The sequence below is a fragment of the Mustelus asterias genome, chromosome 21 (assembly GCF_964213995.1).
Source record: "Mustelus asterias chromosome 21, sMusAst1.hap1.1, whole genome shotgun sequence".
In the NCBI taxonomy this organism is placed as follows: Eukaryota; Metazoa; Chordata; class Chondrichthyes; order Carcharhiniformes; family Triakidae; genus Mustelus; species Mustelus asterias.
This window is the reverse complement of record NC_135821.1, coordinates 33,561,637-33,578,907: the sequence shown is the minus strand read 5'-3', so window position 1 is coordinate 33,578,907 and position 17,271 is coordinate 33,561,637. Positions and strand designations below refer to the sequence as shown.

Below are 17,271 nucleotides of genomic sequence, written 5' to 3'. Positions count from 1 at the left end.
CAAAACAGGTGTAAAGTGGTGGTAAAATCCTGCCTCAATGTGTTCGAATGAAGTTCCCAACTTTTCTGGGCAGAAACTTCATTTTTTCACTGGCTGAGAGTGAGGACCATCATGTTCTGAGATCTTACTGGTGAGTTTTGCGTTCCTGGTCTCCCACGAGATCTTGTGCCCATGTTGCCATTTGCGCCTGTAGCGAACACAGGTGCAAATTCTCAGCCTTGGCTTTTCATCTTGGAATGGAGCCAACTGAGTGGGAGTCTCAAAGATATATTAGTTTGTGAAAGAAATAGAAAGATTAAAGGACTCAGAAAGACACAATCTCAAACTACTGTAAGGGAAATTTAAGATGGATGTCAGGATGCTTTTCATACATGAGTGATCAACACATGGAATTGACTTCTGGATAAGGTAATGGAGACGTAAATCATGGAATTACTTAAAGTGCTGGCTGCTGTGAAGGGAAACTGTGAACCTTTCCTTAATGGATAAGCTAGAATAAGCAGTACAGCCATTCTCTTCCGTGTTCACATTGTGATGGATGGGACTTTCAGGGTGGTATGAACTTCACATCATATACTGAGTTGGCAAAAACAGTTGTTCTAAAAGCATGAACATCACAATAGATTTGCCTTCAATTCATCATCACTGTCATTCCCACTGACATCAGTTAGAAGACTCACTTACATTTATTGAATTATAAAATTTAAATCAGCTTTCAAGGCCATAAAAAAGCTAAACTTATCCATTTATTTAAAAACCAATCTCCAATTCTCATTCTTGAAAAATATTAACTTCAACTTGGCAGAAAGTTCAGCTTCACAGAAAACTACCATTTCTGTTCCTCTGAAATCACCTGTGAGGAGAGGCAACAACCTTCCAGTGAAGATCACTAAAAGCTGAAAGGAGAGACTCACAGCAGGGATTTTATGGAGGCTGCAAGAGCGGCAAATGTGCCTTGCGATTGAATTAGGCAAGAGCCGAAGTTTTGATTTCCAAATGGCAGGTTGAAATGCCAAAATGAAGTCATTTTGTGGCATACCGAACGTCATGAAGGCCTGTGGCAGGTTCGTACTTATTATTCATTAGCATAGACCACTTTAAAAATTCCCTTCAATATCAACTAACTGGCACACAAGAATCTTGGAGCACCCGGTTCACTTTAGCTTAAAGGTGACGGGCAACCGTTGGCTTTTACCCGATAGTGTTTTTTTTCTGCTCCAGCCAGATCTGGTGATTGGTGGCTAAACCAGTCATCTGCCATAGGCTTTCAAATCTGTATTCCTGGGACTTAAGGGAGCAAAGGTGAGGGCTGTACTATGGTCAAATGGGATGTGAAATGGTCAAAGTGAGAGAGAGTATTCCTATAATGGCTTTATTGGGGAATAGAGCATCAAAATAGAGATGAGAGTGTGGCTGAACAAATCAATAGCTGCAGAAATGCTGTGAATGGGGGACCAAAAGCCAGATAGTTGGGAATTTGAACGTGCAGTTCTCAGAAACTGGGGAGAGTGTTTCCCTCGTGTACACAGAAGGAAGTGAGGTTGGGAAGGGAGGGTGCAGGTGGAGAGGACTACAAGGAAGTGGTCAAATATAGCCTTATATGCGATTGATACAATGAATGTCGTATGAGATGGCAAGGCCAAGGGATCATATGAGAATATGGGTAGAGCTTATTTAGAGGGAGAGATTAAGGGATAACAGGAGGCCAGTAAACTCAGAGGAAAGAGAACATGAGTTAGGATGGAGGTTGCAGTTAGCTAGGGAGGAAATCCGAGATGATCTGTGAGAAACTTGGTGTGCTACATGGTTGGGCGGCAAATAATTAAGGTTTTAGATGCAAGGGGAGAGAGGTAAAACAAAATTAGATGCCCAGGTGGTTTGGCAACAGCAAATAGTGGAAGGTTTAGCCAGGCAATGAGGCTTCATTAAGGGTGTCATCATGCCTTAGTCAAGTTTCCACCAATGCAACCACAATAAACTCATAAGAACACAAGAAATAGGAGCAATAGTAGACCATACAGCCCTTCAAAGCTGTACCACCATTCAGTAAGAGCTCAATTCCCACTCACCTGCCTCAGCCCCACATCCCTTGATTCCTTTAGTGTCCAGAATATATTTATCTCATGCTTGAATATATTCAGTGAGTGAGTATGCACCCTCTGGGGTGGACAATTTCAAATATTTGCAATCCTCTTGGTGAATTATATTCTGCTCATCTTATTCATAAGTGATTGATCCCTTATCCTGAGATGATAATCCCTAGTTCTAGCCTCTCCAGCCAGGGGAAAAATTTGCTCAACATCTACTCTGTTCTGTCTTTGAAGAATTTTAGATGTTTCAATTAGATCACCTATCTTTCTTCTAAACCCCAGTACCTATTCTACTCGATCTCTCCTCATAGGACAATCCCCCCATCCTCGGAATCAATCCAATGTACCTTTGTTGCTCCACTTAAGGAGGCAAGTATGTCTTTCTTTCGGTAAGGAGATCAAAACTGCATGCAGTACTTCAAGTGTGGGCTGAACAAAGCGCTATATAATTCCAACAAAACTTCCTTATTCTTGTACTCAATCCCCCTTGCAATAAATGGGTGACCTGGTCCTTGTTCACATGCGAATAGGCATTCTAGAAGGAACTATGGAGATGGGTGGCGATAGCTGAACTGCTAACAGAATCCATGGGGTGAGTGTGAGCCTATTGAGGAGTGATTTAATTTCACATTACTGTTCTTTTCTAATTTGGGCATCCCCATTGTTGCTCTGGCTATTCTTTATCACACACCTAGCATGAGATGAAAGTCGCATTGTTTTTTCTAATCATGAGATTATTGTATCAAAATAATTAATTCCTTCAACGTTTGCAAGATCAAATTGAATAGTGATGACATGCATGCTTACTATAAAAAGAGACCTTGGATAATATGGTATTATTCGTAGTCTGGGCGTTCAGTTTAGTACTCTTAACTCCTTATACACTCACACACATAATAATAATGTTGCTGAACTGTCAGCTTTGGATTTAGGTTAATCTTGTACTATCTCACCAGAATTTCTCACCTGCATTGCCATTCCAGGTAAGTTCTTTATATCAGGACTGCTATTGTTAGACTCTTGGATCCTGTTGGCCATGTTGAATTATATTGGGGAGTGGTGGAGTAATCTTGAGTGCTGTTTGTCAGAGAGGACAATGTAGCTACCAGCAGAATTCTAGAGCAACACAGAAATATTCAATCTGGCGGCTTTGTTTTATATTCATTCATGGGATGTGAGCATCACTGGCAAGCACAACATTTATTTTCCATCCCAAATTTCCCTTGAGCAGTGATAGTGAGCTACCTTCTTGTACCATATCGTGTAGCTACATCTATAGTGCTATTAAGGAGTTCCAGAATTTTAACCTCGTGATGGTGCATGGATGGTGATATAGTTCCAAGTCAGAATGCTGTGTGATTTGGAAGGGAACTTGCACGTAATATGGTTCCCATGTGTCTACTGCCCTTGTTTCTCTGTGTGCTAGAAATCATGTGTGCTGTGGAGGGAGTGAATGTTTAAGGTGTGGATGGGATGGCAATCAAGCAGGTTGTCCTGGATGGTGTTGAGTTTCCTGAAGGTTGTTGAAACTCCACTTATCCAGGGATTGGAGAGTAATCCATCACACTCCTAACTTTTATCTATGAGGTAATGGACTGACTTTGGAGAGTCAGGAGCTGAGTTGTTCTCCAGAGAATTCCCAGTCTCTGACCAACTCTTGTAGCCACAGTATTTATATGAATTGTCCAGCTAAGTTTCTGGTCTGATTGGTCATTGGTAACCCCAAGAATATGATAGTGCGCATCCACTGCTGGTACTGCCATAGAATGTCAGAGGGAGATGGTTACATTCTCTTTGGTTGAAGCTGGTCATTGCCTGTTATCTGTGCAGTGTAAATGTCGCCACATATCAGCCCAAGTCTGAACACCTATGCCCTTCTGCTTCCTGTTCTGCTCATTGCGGGGAAAAATATCCTTTGAAATGAGAAAGTCAGGTGTTAACCAGAGAGAAGTGGCCAGATGTAAGCAGCAGAGCCATAATCAGATCAAAATGGAGGTAGATTCATGCTGTTGGAAAGTAGAGGTTGTCAAAAGCAAGGGACATATTCACTCATGGAAAAAGAAATAAAGTCAGACACAAATAACTTGTATTAGGACAGTACCCCTCACACGGAAGAAAATCTTACTGTATTTTATAATGGATAGGAGAGGACACAGCAAACACTGGAAAAATTAAAAAGGCATGGTCAGAGAAGAGCAGAGAGGAACACAGAGTTAGCATCTGCATCTTACTGAGTCATAGAGTCATACAGTCATTATACTGGTTATTATCATTGCACATAGTTTACCTTATCATTGTTTTATATCAACGTGTTTCTAAGTCTGCTTTCTGCAATTCATTACAGATTCAGGATGTTGTAAAATGTCGAACAGGAAGTTGCAAAACTGAAGAGAATGAAAACTCACCTGATTCTTACAAAAATGGTCAAGTCCAGATTATGGTGAGTAAAGGACCAATTCACATTGAATAGAGCAAAAATAAAAACTGGCTCACATCTGACATTAGTTATTCAAATATTTGTTAGAGCATGAACTGTTTTGCCACAGGGACTGATGGGTAGCACAGTGGTTAGCACTGCTGCTTCACAGCTCCAGGGACCTGGGTTCAATTCCCGGCTTGGGTCACTGTCTGTGTGGAGTTTGCACATTCTCCTCGTGTCTGCGTGGGTTTCCTCCGGATGCTCCGGTTTCCTCCCACAGTCCAAAGATGTGCGGGTTAGATTGATTGGCCATGCTAAAAATTGCCCCTCAGTGTCCTGAGATGCATAGGTTAGAGGGATTAGTGGGTGGATATGGGGTAGGGCCTGGGTGGGATTGTGGTCGGTGCAGACTCGATGGGCCAAATGGCCTCTTTCTGCACTGTAGGGTTTCTATCATTCTATGATAAACAAACCATCAAGTTTCTTAAGGGAAAGTCAGACAACATTTAAAGCAGAGAAAAATATCAAGCTATGAGGATAGATCAGAATTAGCTTTGGATTGCTATAGCAAAGAGTTACAATAGACACTGGATATTTCTGTGCCATTGCTTTTAATGTGCTTTGTGTTAGCTTCAATAGAAATTGGGTAATCTCTATCTCCATTATAGCAGAAGAGCCAATATTTAAGAGGACCATAAACTGTGTTTTTCAACGATATTGCACAATCAGTCATTCAGCTCCTGAGGATATGCCCAGCGATATCAGCTTTTGTGAAGAAATGTATGAGATATATATTCATAGAACCCCTATAGTGCAGAAGGAGGCCATTCGGCCCATCAGGTCTGCACCAACCACAATCCCACCCAGGCTTTATCCCCATAACCCCATGCATTTACCCTAGCTCGTCCCCCTGACACTTTGGGCAATTTAGCATGGCCAATCCACCTAACCCACACATCTTTGGACTGTGGGAGGAAACCGGAGCACCCGGAGAAAACTCATGCAGACACGGGGAGAACATGCAAACTCCACACAGACAGTGACCCAAGCCGGGAATCGAACCCGAGTCCCTGGCACTGTGAGGCAGCAGTGCTAACCACTGTGCCACCGTAAAGCTGAGGTTTATATTTGCATGGCCTTGGTATTAGTGATGTAAGTCAGGAACTGGTTACTGAAAGCTGGTAACCATGTATATCCATATGCATATTTGTATTGTTTACTATTGCCCATAAAGAAAATAATCTTGTCAAGTTTATAATGCACATGGATTTTAATTGAAAAGGGGAGGGGAACACTGGATATTGAGACTTGGGGTGGGGGAGGCAGGATGTTGAAGCTGAAGGAGGGGGAGGTTAAAAACCAAGGCTGGAGTATTGAAGGATTCCTTGAGGGCTGCTTCTTTTCAGTTATGAATTCTTTCACAGAATGTGGGCATCTCTGGCTAGGAAAGCACTCCTATTGCCATTGAGAAGATAGTGGGGTGTCAGCTTTTTGAACTGCTGCAGTCCATGTGGTGTAGGTACAACCAGAATGTTGTTAGGAAGTAAGTTTCAGGCTTTTGACCTAGTGACAGTTAAATAATGACAACTTCGTTCCAAGGCAGGGTAGTGTGTGAATGGAGGAGTTCTCATGCATCTGCTGCCCTTGCCTTTCTAGATGGTAGATGTTGCAGAATTGAAAGATGCTGTCAAAGAGCCTTGGTGAGTTGCTGCAGTGCGCCTTGTAGATGCTACACACTGCTGCCACTGTGTGTTGTGCTGGTAGGATTGAATATTAAAGATGACGGATGGGGTGCCATTCAAATAAGCTGCTTTGTCTTGGATGGTGTTGAGCTTCTTGACTATTGTTGAAGCTGCACTTTTTTGATTTGATTTGATTTATTATTGTCACGTGTATTAGTATACAGTGAAAAGTATTGTTCCTTGTGTGCTATACAGACAAAGCATACTGTTCATAGAGAAGGAAAGGAGAGAGTGCAGAATGTAGTGTCACAGTCATTGCTAGGGTGTAGAGATAGATCAACTTACTGTGATGTAGGTCCATTCAAAAGTCTGATGGCAGCAGGGAAGAAGCTGTTTTTCAATCAGTTGTTTGTGATCATAGACTTTTCTATCTTTTTCCTGACGGAAGAAGGTGGAAGAGAGTATGTCCAGAATGTGTGGGGTCTTTGACTACGCTGGCTTCTTATCCGAGGCAGTGGGAAGTGTAGACAGTCGATGGCTGGGAGGCTGGTTTGAATGATGGACTGGGCTTCGTTCACGACCCTTTGTAGGTTCTTGCGGTCTTGGACAGAGCAGTAGCCATACCAAGCTATATTCAGGCAAGTGAAGAGTGTTCCATTATACTTCTGACTTATACTCTCCACAGGATACCCAGCCTCCTACTTATTGTAGCCATAGTATTTATATGGCTGTTCCAGTTCTGTTTCTAGTCGATGGTATGCCCAGGATGTTGATAGTGGGGATTCAGCGATGGTAATGCCACTGAATATAAAGGAGAGATGGTTAGATTCTCTGTTGTTGGAGATGGTCATGGCCTGGCAGCTGTGGAGTGAATATTATTTACCAGTTAGAGTCCACGCCTGAATATTGTCGAGATCGTGCTACAAATGGATGTAGACTGCTTCAGTATTTGAGGAGTCATGAATGGTGCTGAACATTATGCAATCATAGTGAATATCCCTACTTCTGACCTTATGATGGAGGAAATGTCATTGATGAAGCAGCTGAAGACAGATAGGCCGAGGACATTATCTTGAGGAACTCCTGCAGCAATGTCTCAGACTCAGATGATTGCTATCCCCAACACATTGCTTTGTGCCAGGTATGACTCCAACCAGTGGAGAGATTTCCCCCTGATTCCTATTGTCTTCAGTTTTGCTAAGGCTCCTTGATGTCACATTCAGTCAAATACTGCCTTGATGTCAAGGGCATTTACTCTCACTTCCACCTCCTGAGTTCAGCTCTCTTGTCTGTTTTGTGATCAAGGCTGTAATGAGCTCAGGAATTGAGTGGTACTGGCAGAACCCAAACCGAGTGGCAGTGAGCAGGTTATTGCTGAGTAAGTGCCACTTGATAGCACTGTTGATGACACCTTCTATCACTTTGCTGATGAACATGAGTAGACTGATGGGTTGGTAAGTAGATTTGTCCTGCTTTTTGTGCACAAGGCATACCTGGGCAATTTTCCACATTGCCAGGTAGATTCCAGTACTATTGCCGGAAAGTAGTCAGGGTCCATAGCCTTTTCTGCACCCAGTGCCTTTATCTATTTCTTGATACAATGTGGAGTGAATCAAATTGGCTGAAAACTGGAATTCATGACCCTGGGGATAGTGGCCCCTAGTGCCTGTAGGATCTTTTTCCTTCTTCAGAATAAACTTGAGCATGACTGGTTTGAAGTGGAAACTTCTTTATTAAGCGTCCTTTATACTTAGCATTTTACAGAAAGCGAAATAAGGATTACTTGAGAGAGAAAAAGAAGTAGCAAAAGCCAATGCTGGATCGAACAACTCAAAACATAGTCTGGATCGAACAAACTGCAATCACAACTCTTTCCATAGGTCTAAGATCAACCACAGGCTGACTGCAAGATTGACCATTCTACCGATTCTACTGATCGAACAAACTAACATCGATCTGTGTCTACAATATAACTGAATACTTATGTTATTAAAGAGCTGGGTACAAGCAGTCTCTAGCTGCAACAAAACACTTGCAGCTGTGGCCATAGAAGCTTCTGTTTACCTTATGAGAAAACTTGTTTATCTCGCATTTTACTTTCCGAGAAAGTAGCTAAATTTCCAGGCTCGACCCAGAATTCCAAGCTGAGTTTTAAAATGTGGCCAAATTAGCTTAAAGCATAGCACAATTAGTTCCAATAGCAGAAATACCTTTAAATGAGGCATTTTAACTGGGCAAACCATACAGAGGATCCCACAGTCCTCATGGATGCTCAGTTTTGAGTTGCTCAGTCAGTTCAAAATCTATCTATTCAGCTTGGTTGTAGTGCCATATTACATTCAAAACTGTCATGGACAGATGCATCTGCAACAAGGTTTCCCCTCCCTTGCTGGTTCCCTCACCACCTGTCCAGGATCCAGTCTAGCAACTATATTTTAAGCACTCAGCCAGCTTGGTCAGCATTCGTGCTACTGAGCCACTCTTGGTGACAGGCATTAAAGTGCCCACCCATAGTACATTCTGTGCCCTTCCCACCCTCAGTGCTTCATCCTGTAACCATACGGTCAAACAGCTAGATTTCTCTGAGCATGCTGGTAGAATGGTCAATCTTGCAGTCAGCCTGTGGTTGATCTTAGACCTATGGAAAGAGTTGTGATTGCAGTAATGGATTATCTATCTGGTTGAGCGAAACATCTTGCAATCAGAGACACTGAGCATGAAACCCTACAGTTAGCAAGGTTACTGAACAAAGAAAAGAGGAACAATGAAGCAGATGTGTGCTGTTTACCAGAGGCACCGAACCAACAGTCAGACCTTTAGGTCATGAGGGTCTTGAGTCACCATGAATAAGCACAAAGGTGCTGAGCTGCAATCAAGACCAAAACCCTCTGATGTGAGCCTGATCAATTCACTTCATAAGAGTAATATCGAAGTCCAACCTTATTCCAGCTATCTGGTGATGGAGTAGAAAGCAGCTCAGTGAATGTTAAATGGTCTTATATTTAGATAATCAATAAAAGTTCAGTTGTATGAGACTTTGGTGTATAGTGTCTCTTTGTCGACAATGTCAATTGACACCCAATGGAGATTTGAGGGTCAACAATCCAATTAGTTTTTAACATGGAGAAGTTCCAATTTAAAAGCGAAGGTGGGGATAGGTAAGTGGGAACCAACAGGTGGTTTCCTTACCCATGTTTGACCTGATACCATGGGATTTCATGGGGTCTGATGTCAATGTTGAAAACTCCCAGAGCAATCCCCCCCTGACTCAACACAACTCTGTTGGTCTCTCCTGCCATTGGGACAGGACAAACCCAGAAATGATAATGGTGGTGTCTGGGATATTATCTCTATGGTATTATTCTAAGAGTATGACTATGTCAGGCTGTTACTTGGCAGCTTTGGCACAAGCCCACAGTTGTTAGTAAGAAGGACTTTGAAGGGTAGGCAGAGCTGGGTTTGCTGTTGTCGTTCTCAGCGCCTCGGTTGGTGCTGGGTGGTGCGGTTTCATTCCTTTTTAGACTTTATAGCTGTTTGACAAAACCGAGTGGCTTGCTCGGTCATTTCAGGGGGCCATTTAAGAGTCCAATACATTGCTGTGGGTCTGGACTAACATGTAGGTCAGACCAGGTAAAGACGGAACATTTCCTTCCCTAAAGGTATTAGTGAATCAGATGGGTTTTTACAACAATCGACTATAGTTTCATGGTCACTATTACTGAGACTAGCTTGAAATTGCAGATTTATTAATTGAATCTAAATTCCACCAGCTGCAAAGTGGGATTTGAATCTGTGTCCTCAGAGCATAATCCTGAGCATCTGGATTGCTAGTCATTGCAATGACTGCTAGCATTGCTTGTGATATTGCTACTACACCACCACCTCCCTCTTGGACCAGAGGAGTGCTAAAACAAGCAGTTAGCCTTCTGGAGCCAGTAACTCCCACTGTCCTTTCACTGCCAAGTTTCCTGACCCCTGAGAAATCCACACAACAGTCAGTTTTGAATCGGGGTCTCTTTTGCATTGTTCAAGCCTGAATTAAGTTTTCCATCTCCACATCAGGTGACTCGGACATCTTAATATGTGCCAACGTAAAAATGACAGCATGTGATAGATGGGAGTAGAGATCACACATTTCTGTTTTTCATTCTCTGATCCTCTGCCACGTGTCACAGAGAGGTTTAATTTTGAGACCCCTATAGCAATGAAGGTGAGCATGTCAGATTTTTCCTCGTTCGTTAATGGTCTATAGAGAGTGACTCCAGTTCCTCATTCATGTGATTCCCTCTGAACAGCTCTCTGAAGTGACCTAGCAAGCCAATCAGTTGTACCAAATTGCTACAAAGAATAATATCATTGCTAAGAGTCTCCTTGGCTGTGCGGTTAGAGTAACTTCACCACAAGGACTACAATGTTTCAGGAAGCTGGCTCACCATCATCTTCTCAAGGCAAATAGAGTTTGGCAATAAATGCAAGCTTTGCAGAAATACCTACATATCAGTTAGCTTAACGTCTGTATTTGGGAAAATGCTGGAATCCATCATTAAAGAAGAAATAGCAGGCCATCTGGATAAGAATGGTTCGATTAAGCAGACGCAGCATGGATTCATGAGGGGAAAGTCGTGCTTGACAAACTTGTTGGATTTTTATGAAGATGTGACTAGTGCGGTTGACGAAGGGGAACCGGTGGAATGGTGTTTTTGGATTTCCAAAAGGCATTTGATAAGGTGCCTCACAAAAGGTTGCTGAAGAAGATTGGGTCACACGGAGTTGGGGGTAGGGTGTTAGCATGGATTGGGGATTGGCTATCCGACAGGAAGCAGAGAGTCAGAATAAATGGGTGCTTTTCTGGTTGGCAGATGGTAACTAGTGGCGTGCCGCAGGGATCGGTACTGGGGCCTCAACTATTTACCATTTATATAGACGATCTGGAGGAGGGGACTGAGTGTAGGGTAACAAAGTTTGCAGACGACACAAAAGTAAGTGGAAAAGTGAATCGTGTGGAGGGCGTAGAAGGTCTGCAGAGAGATTTGGACAGGCTGAGTGAGTGGGCGAGGATCTGGCAGATGGAGTATAACGTTGACAAATGCGAGGTTATTCACTTTGGAGGAAATAATAGCAAATTGGATTATGATCTAAATGGAAAGAAATTACAACATGCTGCTGTGCAGAGGGACCTGGGGGTCCTTGTGCATGAGACGCAAAAACCCAGTCTGCAGGTGCAACAGGTGATCAAGAAGGCAAATGGGATGTTGGCCTATATCGCAAGGGGGATAGAATATAAAAGTAGAGATGTCTTGCTGCATCTATACAGGACATTGGTGAGGCCGCAGCTGGAATACTGTGTGCAGTATTGGTCCCCTTATTTGCGGAAGGATATATTGGCCTTGGAGTGAGTGCAGAGAAGGTTCACCAGGTTGATACCAGAGATGAGGGGTGTTGATTATGAGGAGAGACTGAGCAGATTGGGTTTGTACTTGTTGGAATTTAGAAGGTTGAGGGGGGATCTTATAGAGACCTATAAGATAATGAAGGGGCTGGATAGGGTAGAGGTGGAGAGATTCTTTCCACTTAGAAAGGAAGCTAGAACTAGAGGGCACAGCCTCAAAATAAAGGGGGGTCAGTTTAGGACAGAGTTGAGGAGGAACTTCTTCTCTCAGAGGGTGGTGAATCTCTGGAATTCTCTGTCCACTGAAGTGGTGGAGGCTACCTCGTTGAATATGTTTAAATCATGGATAGATGGATTCCTGATCGGTAAGGGAATTAGGGGTTATAGGGATCAGGCGGGTAAGTGGAACTGATCCACTTCAGATCAGCCATGATCTTATTGAATGGCGGGGCAGGCTCGAGGGGCTAGATGGCCTACTCCTGCTCCTATTTCTTATGTTCTTATGTTCTTATCAAGAATGAATAAAAATAAATATTATCAGGCTGTCTCACATAGCCTCCAAATTGGCACAAACATGCCACTGTTTGGTCTATAAAGCAACAAATGGCATTTTAGAATCTGTAACACTGCACACTACAGGGATTATGAGTACCCTCATCCAGTGGCCAGAGCTAGAACAGCAGAACACAAAGCTAAATCGACCATGTTCCATTATCAGATGGCAGTTAGTGAGTTTCAGAGCCAGTGGGAGGGGGCTAGAATTTCAAATCTCTCAAATATCAAGCAGACAGATTCTCACTGACTTTTCATTCAAGTGTCTATTCTGGAAACCAGTACTTGAGAATAGTCTGATTTCCTCCAGCTGAAAACTTTTCTCTCTAATTTATTGTATTATTTCGTTTCTTGCTGCATTTTTATAGAAAGATTTTGAAAAGGATGTGGACCTGGCCTGCCAATCAGGTAAGAAGTGCTTTAGATCCAAGAGTGGCATAACTCATAAATCCTCTCTCCAGCACAAGCGATTAATATTTTGTCCTACTGTCACTCTGATTAATATTATTCATAGAAAAAGTCAACAACTGAGTATTAATATGAGTGATAACAAGACCGAGTTAACTTTGGTACTCATATGCATTAACCAATATCTATTATATATTTTTTAAGTCCCTAAGACGTAAGAGCAGAAGTAGGCCATTCAGCCCATCGAGTCTGCTCCATCATTCAATGAGATCATAATTGATCTGATGTGATTATCCTCAACTCCACTTACTCGCATTATCCCCATAACCCTTGATTCCTTCACTGATTAATAATCCATCTATCTCAGCTTGAACATACATAGTGACTCAACCTCGACAGCCATCTGCAGTAAAGACTTTCACGGATTCCATAAGACCATAAGACATAGGAGCGGAAGTAAGGCCATTCGGCCCATCGAGTCCACTCCACCATTCAATCATGGTTGATTTCAACTCCATTTACCCGCTCTCTCCCCATAGCCCTTAATTCCTCGAGAAATCAAGAATTTATCAATTTCTGTCTTGAAGACGCTCAACGTCTCGGCCTCCACAGCCCTCTGTGGCAATGAATTCCACAGACCTACCACTCTCTGGCTGAAGAAATTTCTCCTCACCTCTGTTCTAAAGTGACTCCCTTTTATTCTAAGGCTGTGCCCCCGCGTCCTAGTCTCCCCTGCTAATGGAAACAACTTCCTTACGTCCATCCTATCTAAGCCGTTCATTATCTTATTCATTTTTAATATAAAATAATATATGTGGACACATTTGTTGTCTATTATTTGACACACTTCATGGGCAAAAGTGAATGCCCTTTTCTCTGGCGGGTTTGAAGCTGGGGAGGGAATTTAATCGGGGGGAGGGAATTTAATCAGGTGAGAGGGTGGGGACCCTGCCACCTTCCTGCCTCCGCCCAGTTTAAGTCTATAGCAGTAAAGTCTTGCTGTCCTGCCACCAATTGAGGCCCTTTAGTGAAAATTAAGTGCCTCATCCTGCTGCCGCTGATACTAATCCAGCAGTGGGCAGGGGCTCACCATGTGGGCAGCATGACAAGCAAACCCACATTCCCGGGAGTGGGAACTCCCTCATTAAGGCACTTGAAGGGTCTGCCATTGGGAAGGGTGAGCCGCTACCCTGCGATTGTGGACCCCTCCCTACCAACCATTACTCACATGAGGCCTGAGATACAGTGATGATAAAAGGCCTCGGGACAGTGCGGGAGGGTGGAGGTGCCAAAGCAACAACAGTCACTGCCCCCCCTAGTGGTTCTGCTGTTCAGTAGAGTTGCCAGCTCATGATTGGTCCCCAACTTTCAACAGGCGGGACTTGCAACTCCTGGGATCCTTTATCCCAAAGGAACTGTTTGAGTGGCATTTAATTCAGTGGGCTTCCCCTAAAAGAGGCAATGGGACAATCCCACCTGTTAGGGAGCCAATAGATGAGATCCCGATTGCCCCCGTTAAATCCAACTCCATGTGTTAGTAAATGCAGGTACATTTCTCACAGGTACATTTCCCTCACTGATTAGCTTATTGGCAATTTTTAAAGCTTTTTTAAAACACTGCTTTTGAACAATTATGATACAAATCAAAATCTTTGTATTTTTCACTAACATTTATAATGTTGCCAATTCATTAAAATTACAACCTTATTCTTACTCATCTACTTACGTATACTCTAAATCCCTAGGAATGGTTTCTCTCTGAGACCCACGACTGGCTCATCACCTTGACTCTCATTTTACTTCTTTCGTTGTTACCCCAAGTCCTTTTGCAGTGCCACAGGAACTGCGGCCATAAGCCAAGCTTTTCTTTACAATACCTCATTATCTGACCCCACCCAGTTCATTGCTTCTCAATAACCATAACTTCCCAGCATCTCTCTGTTTCTAGGGCCCGTGTCCTTACCTCAAGTGTTCCTTTCCTTAACTGTTACCCTTTCCTACCTCAATGATCAGCTCAGCCTGACCGATATCACAATTCCTACCTCCCTTCCAATCCCAGAAGTGGGCCTGGGCCATCTGACAGACTGGGCCAAAACTGTTATAAGAACATAAGACCATAAGAAATAGGAGCAGGAGTAGGCCATCTAGCCCCTCGAGCCTGCACCGTCATTCAATAAGATCATGGCTGATCTGAAGTGGATCAGTTCCACTTACCCGCCTGATCCCTATAACCCCTAATTCCCTTACCAATCAGGAATCCATCTATCCGTGATTTAAACATATTCAACGAGGTAGCCTCCACCACTTCAGTGGGCAGAGAATTCCAGAGATTCACCACTCTCTGAGAGAAGAAGTTCCTCCTCAACTCTGTCCTAAACTGACCGACCCCCCTTTATTTTGAGGCTGTGCCCTCTAGTTCTAGTTTCCTTTCTAAGTGGAAAGAATCACTCCATCTCTACCCTATCCAGCCCCTTCATTATCTTATAGGTCTCTATAAGATCCCCCCTCAGCCTTCTAAATTCCAACGAATACAAACCCAATCTGCTCAGTCTCTCCTCATAATCAACACCCCTCATCTCTGGTATCAACCTGGTGAACCTTCTCTGCACTCCCTCCAAGGCCAATATATCCTTCCGCAAATAAGGGGACCAATACCGCACACAGTATTCCAGCTGCGGCCTCACCAATGCCCTGTGCAGATGCAGCAAGACATCTCTGCTTTTATATTCTATCCCCCTTGCGATATAGGCCAACATCCCATTTGCCTTCTTGATCACCTGTTGCACCTGCAGACTGGGTTTTTGCGTCTCATGCACAAGGACCCCCAGGTCCCTCTGCACAGCAGCATGTTGTAATTTCTTTCCATTTAGATCATAATCCAATTTGCTCCTATTTCTTCCAAAGTGAATAACCTTGCATTTGTCAACGTTATACTCCATCTGCCAGATCCTCGTCCACTCACTCAGCCTGTCCAAATCTCTCTGCAGACCTTCTACGCCCTCCACACGATTCACTATTCCACTTATCTTTGCGTCGTCTGCAAACTTTGTTACCCTACACTCAGTCCCCTCCTCCAGATCGTCTATATAAATGGTAAATAGTTGAGGCCCCAGTACCGATCCCTGCGGCACGCCACTAGTTACCATCTGCCAACCAGAAAAGCACCCATTTATTCCGACTCTCTGCTTCCTGTCGGATAGCCAATCCCCAATCCATGCTAACACCCTACCCCCAACTCCGTGTGACCCAATCTTCTTCAGCAACCTTTTGTGGGGCACCTTATCAAACGCCTTTTGGAAATCCAAAAACACTACATCCACCGGTTCCCCCCCGTCAACCGCACTAGTCACATCTTCATAAAAATCCAACAAGTTTGTCAAACACGACTTTCCCCTCATGAATCCATGCTGCGTCTGCTTAATCGAACCATTCTTATCCAGATTATCCTTGGTTATAAGCTACTATACACTTTGGGATCAACATCTGTCTAATATCCTAACTATGTTAGGGGTTGTAGGTTTCTCACAGAAAGGAAAGCTGTACACATGGATTCAAAGTAACCACAAGTTTCATTGAAGCGCTGCTCTCTTTACACTGCAGAATACACAACTGAAAGCAAAACAAATGCCTACGCACAATCTTGTGATCCCCTCTTAAAGCAGTCTTGCAATCCTTTAAAATATATAGCAATCTCGAAGGTATCTATAGAACATCTTCTATAAATTTCCCAGTCATGTAGCAGCTTCCTTGTTTTCTTCTTTAATGGAAATATTCTAACAGATACTGAGGTTAAAGAGTCACTGGCGTCTGAGTTCAAAGGTATATCCATCAGCCTCCGTAAAAATCAAGTTACTCTCAATGTCTCCTGCACTTAAATATTTGGACTCAATGGATTGGAAATTAAACCCTAAAAAACATGATACAAGACCCGAACTGTCGATCACCTTTTGCAGCAAGTTTTGGAGTGGCAGACACTTCATTAACATATTTAAATCCACTACCCAGTTAATAACTGTCACACCAACTTCCCAGGGCTTGGGAACTGCAGGAGCAAAAAGGTGGCATGAAGTACTGGCTGCACCAGGTGTAGAAATAGCAATTTCACAGCTCAAACTTTACTTTATTAACCTAATCTGAAAATCAGAGATGTAATTAAACATTATGACCAAACATTGAATTTTCGGCCATGGGAATGGTGGCAGGCTGGATTAGAAATGGAGGTGGGCAAGCCTGGAAGATCTGAGGAGACTGCCAGGAACAGAAGTCGGCTGAGTGGATTACCTGCATTGGAGAACCGAAAGGTATCCAAACAATAAAGAACAAAGCATGAAACATCACTTCAGCAGCACCACCTCCCCTCCCCCCCACACACACACTACATTCCTCTAGCTATGTTCTCATCCACCCATATGGCCCCTCATGCCAAGGTATGCCATGAGGCAACACTTATAGCTCCTCATGCCCTATGCCAACCAATGCCCTTCCACCATCCCATTTATAGCTCCATGCTAACTTAGTGCAAATTCATTCCAATCCGTGCTCACACCCATGACCCTTTGTCCTTACACCGACCATGCCATTTCACCTAGCATTCTCTATGGTCAAACCTTAGGACCCACGCAAAGATAAGATAAAGTCCTATAAAATAAAGTTGTATATTTTTAGTGCAGACCTCACTATATTGAAATTCTCATTCATAGAAATTTCATGTATTACATTTACATTCCTTGA

At 43.2% G+C, this 17,271-nt stretch overlaps 1 protein-coding gene across 1 annotated transcript in view; it reads left to right on the top strand.

Moving 5' to 3' along the window:
* LOC144509533 (adhesion G protein-coupled receptor B2-like) overlaps positions 1 to 17,271 on the top strand; it is a 962,811-nt gene that overhangs the window by 910,383 nt on the left and 35,157 nt on the right. Inside the window, exons 26-27 of the mRNA XM_078238437.1 lie at positions 4,435 to 4,530; positions 12,501 to 12,540. Coding sequence (XP_078094563.1) covers positions 4,435 to 4,530; positions 12,501 to 12,540 — 136 coding nt within the window. The remainder of the gene's footprint in view (positions 1 to 4,434; positions 4,531 to 12,500; positions 12,541 to 17,271) is intronic.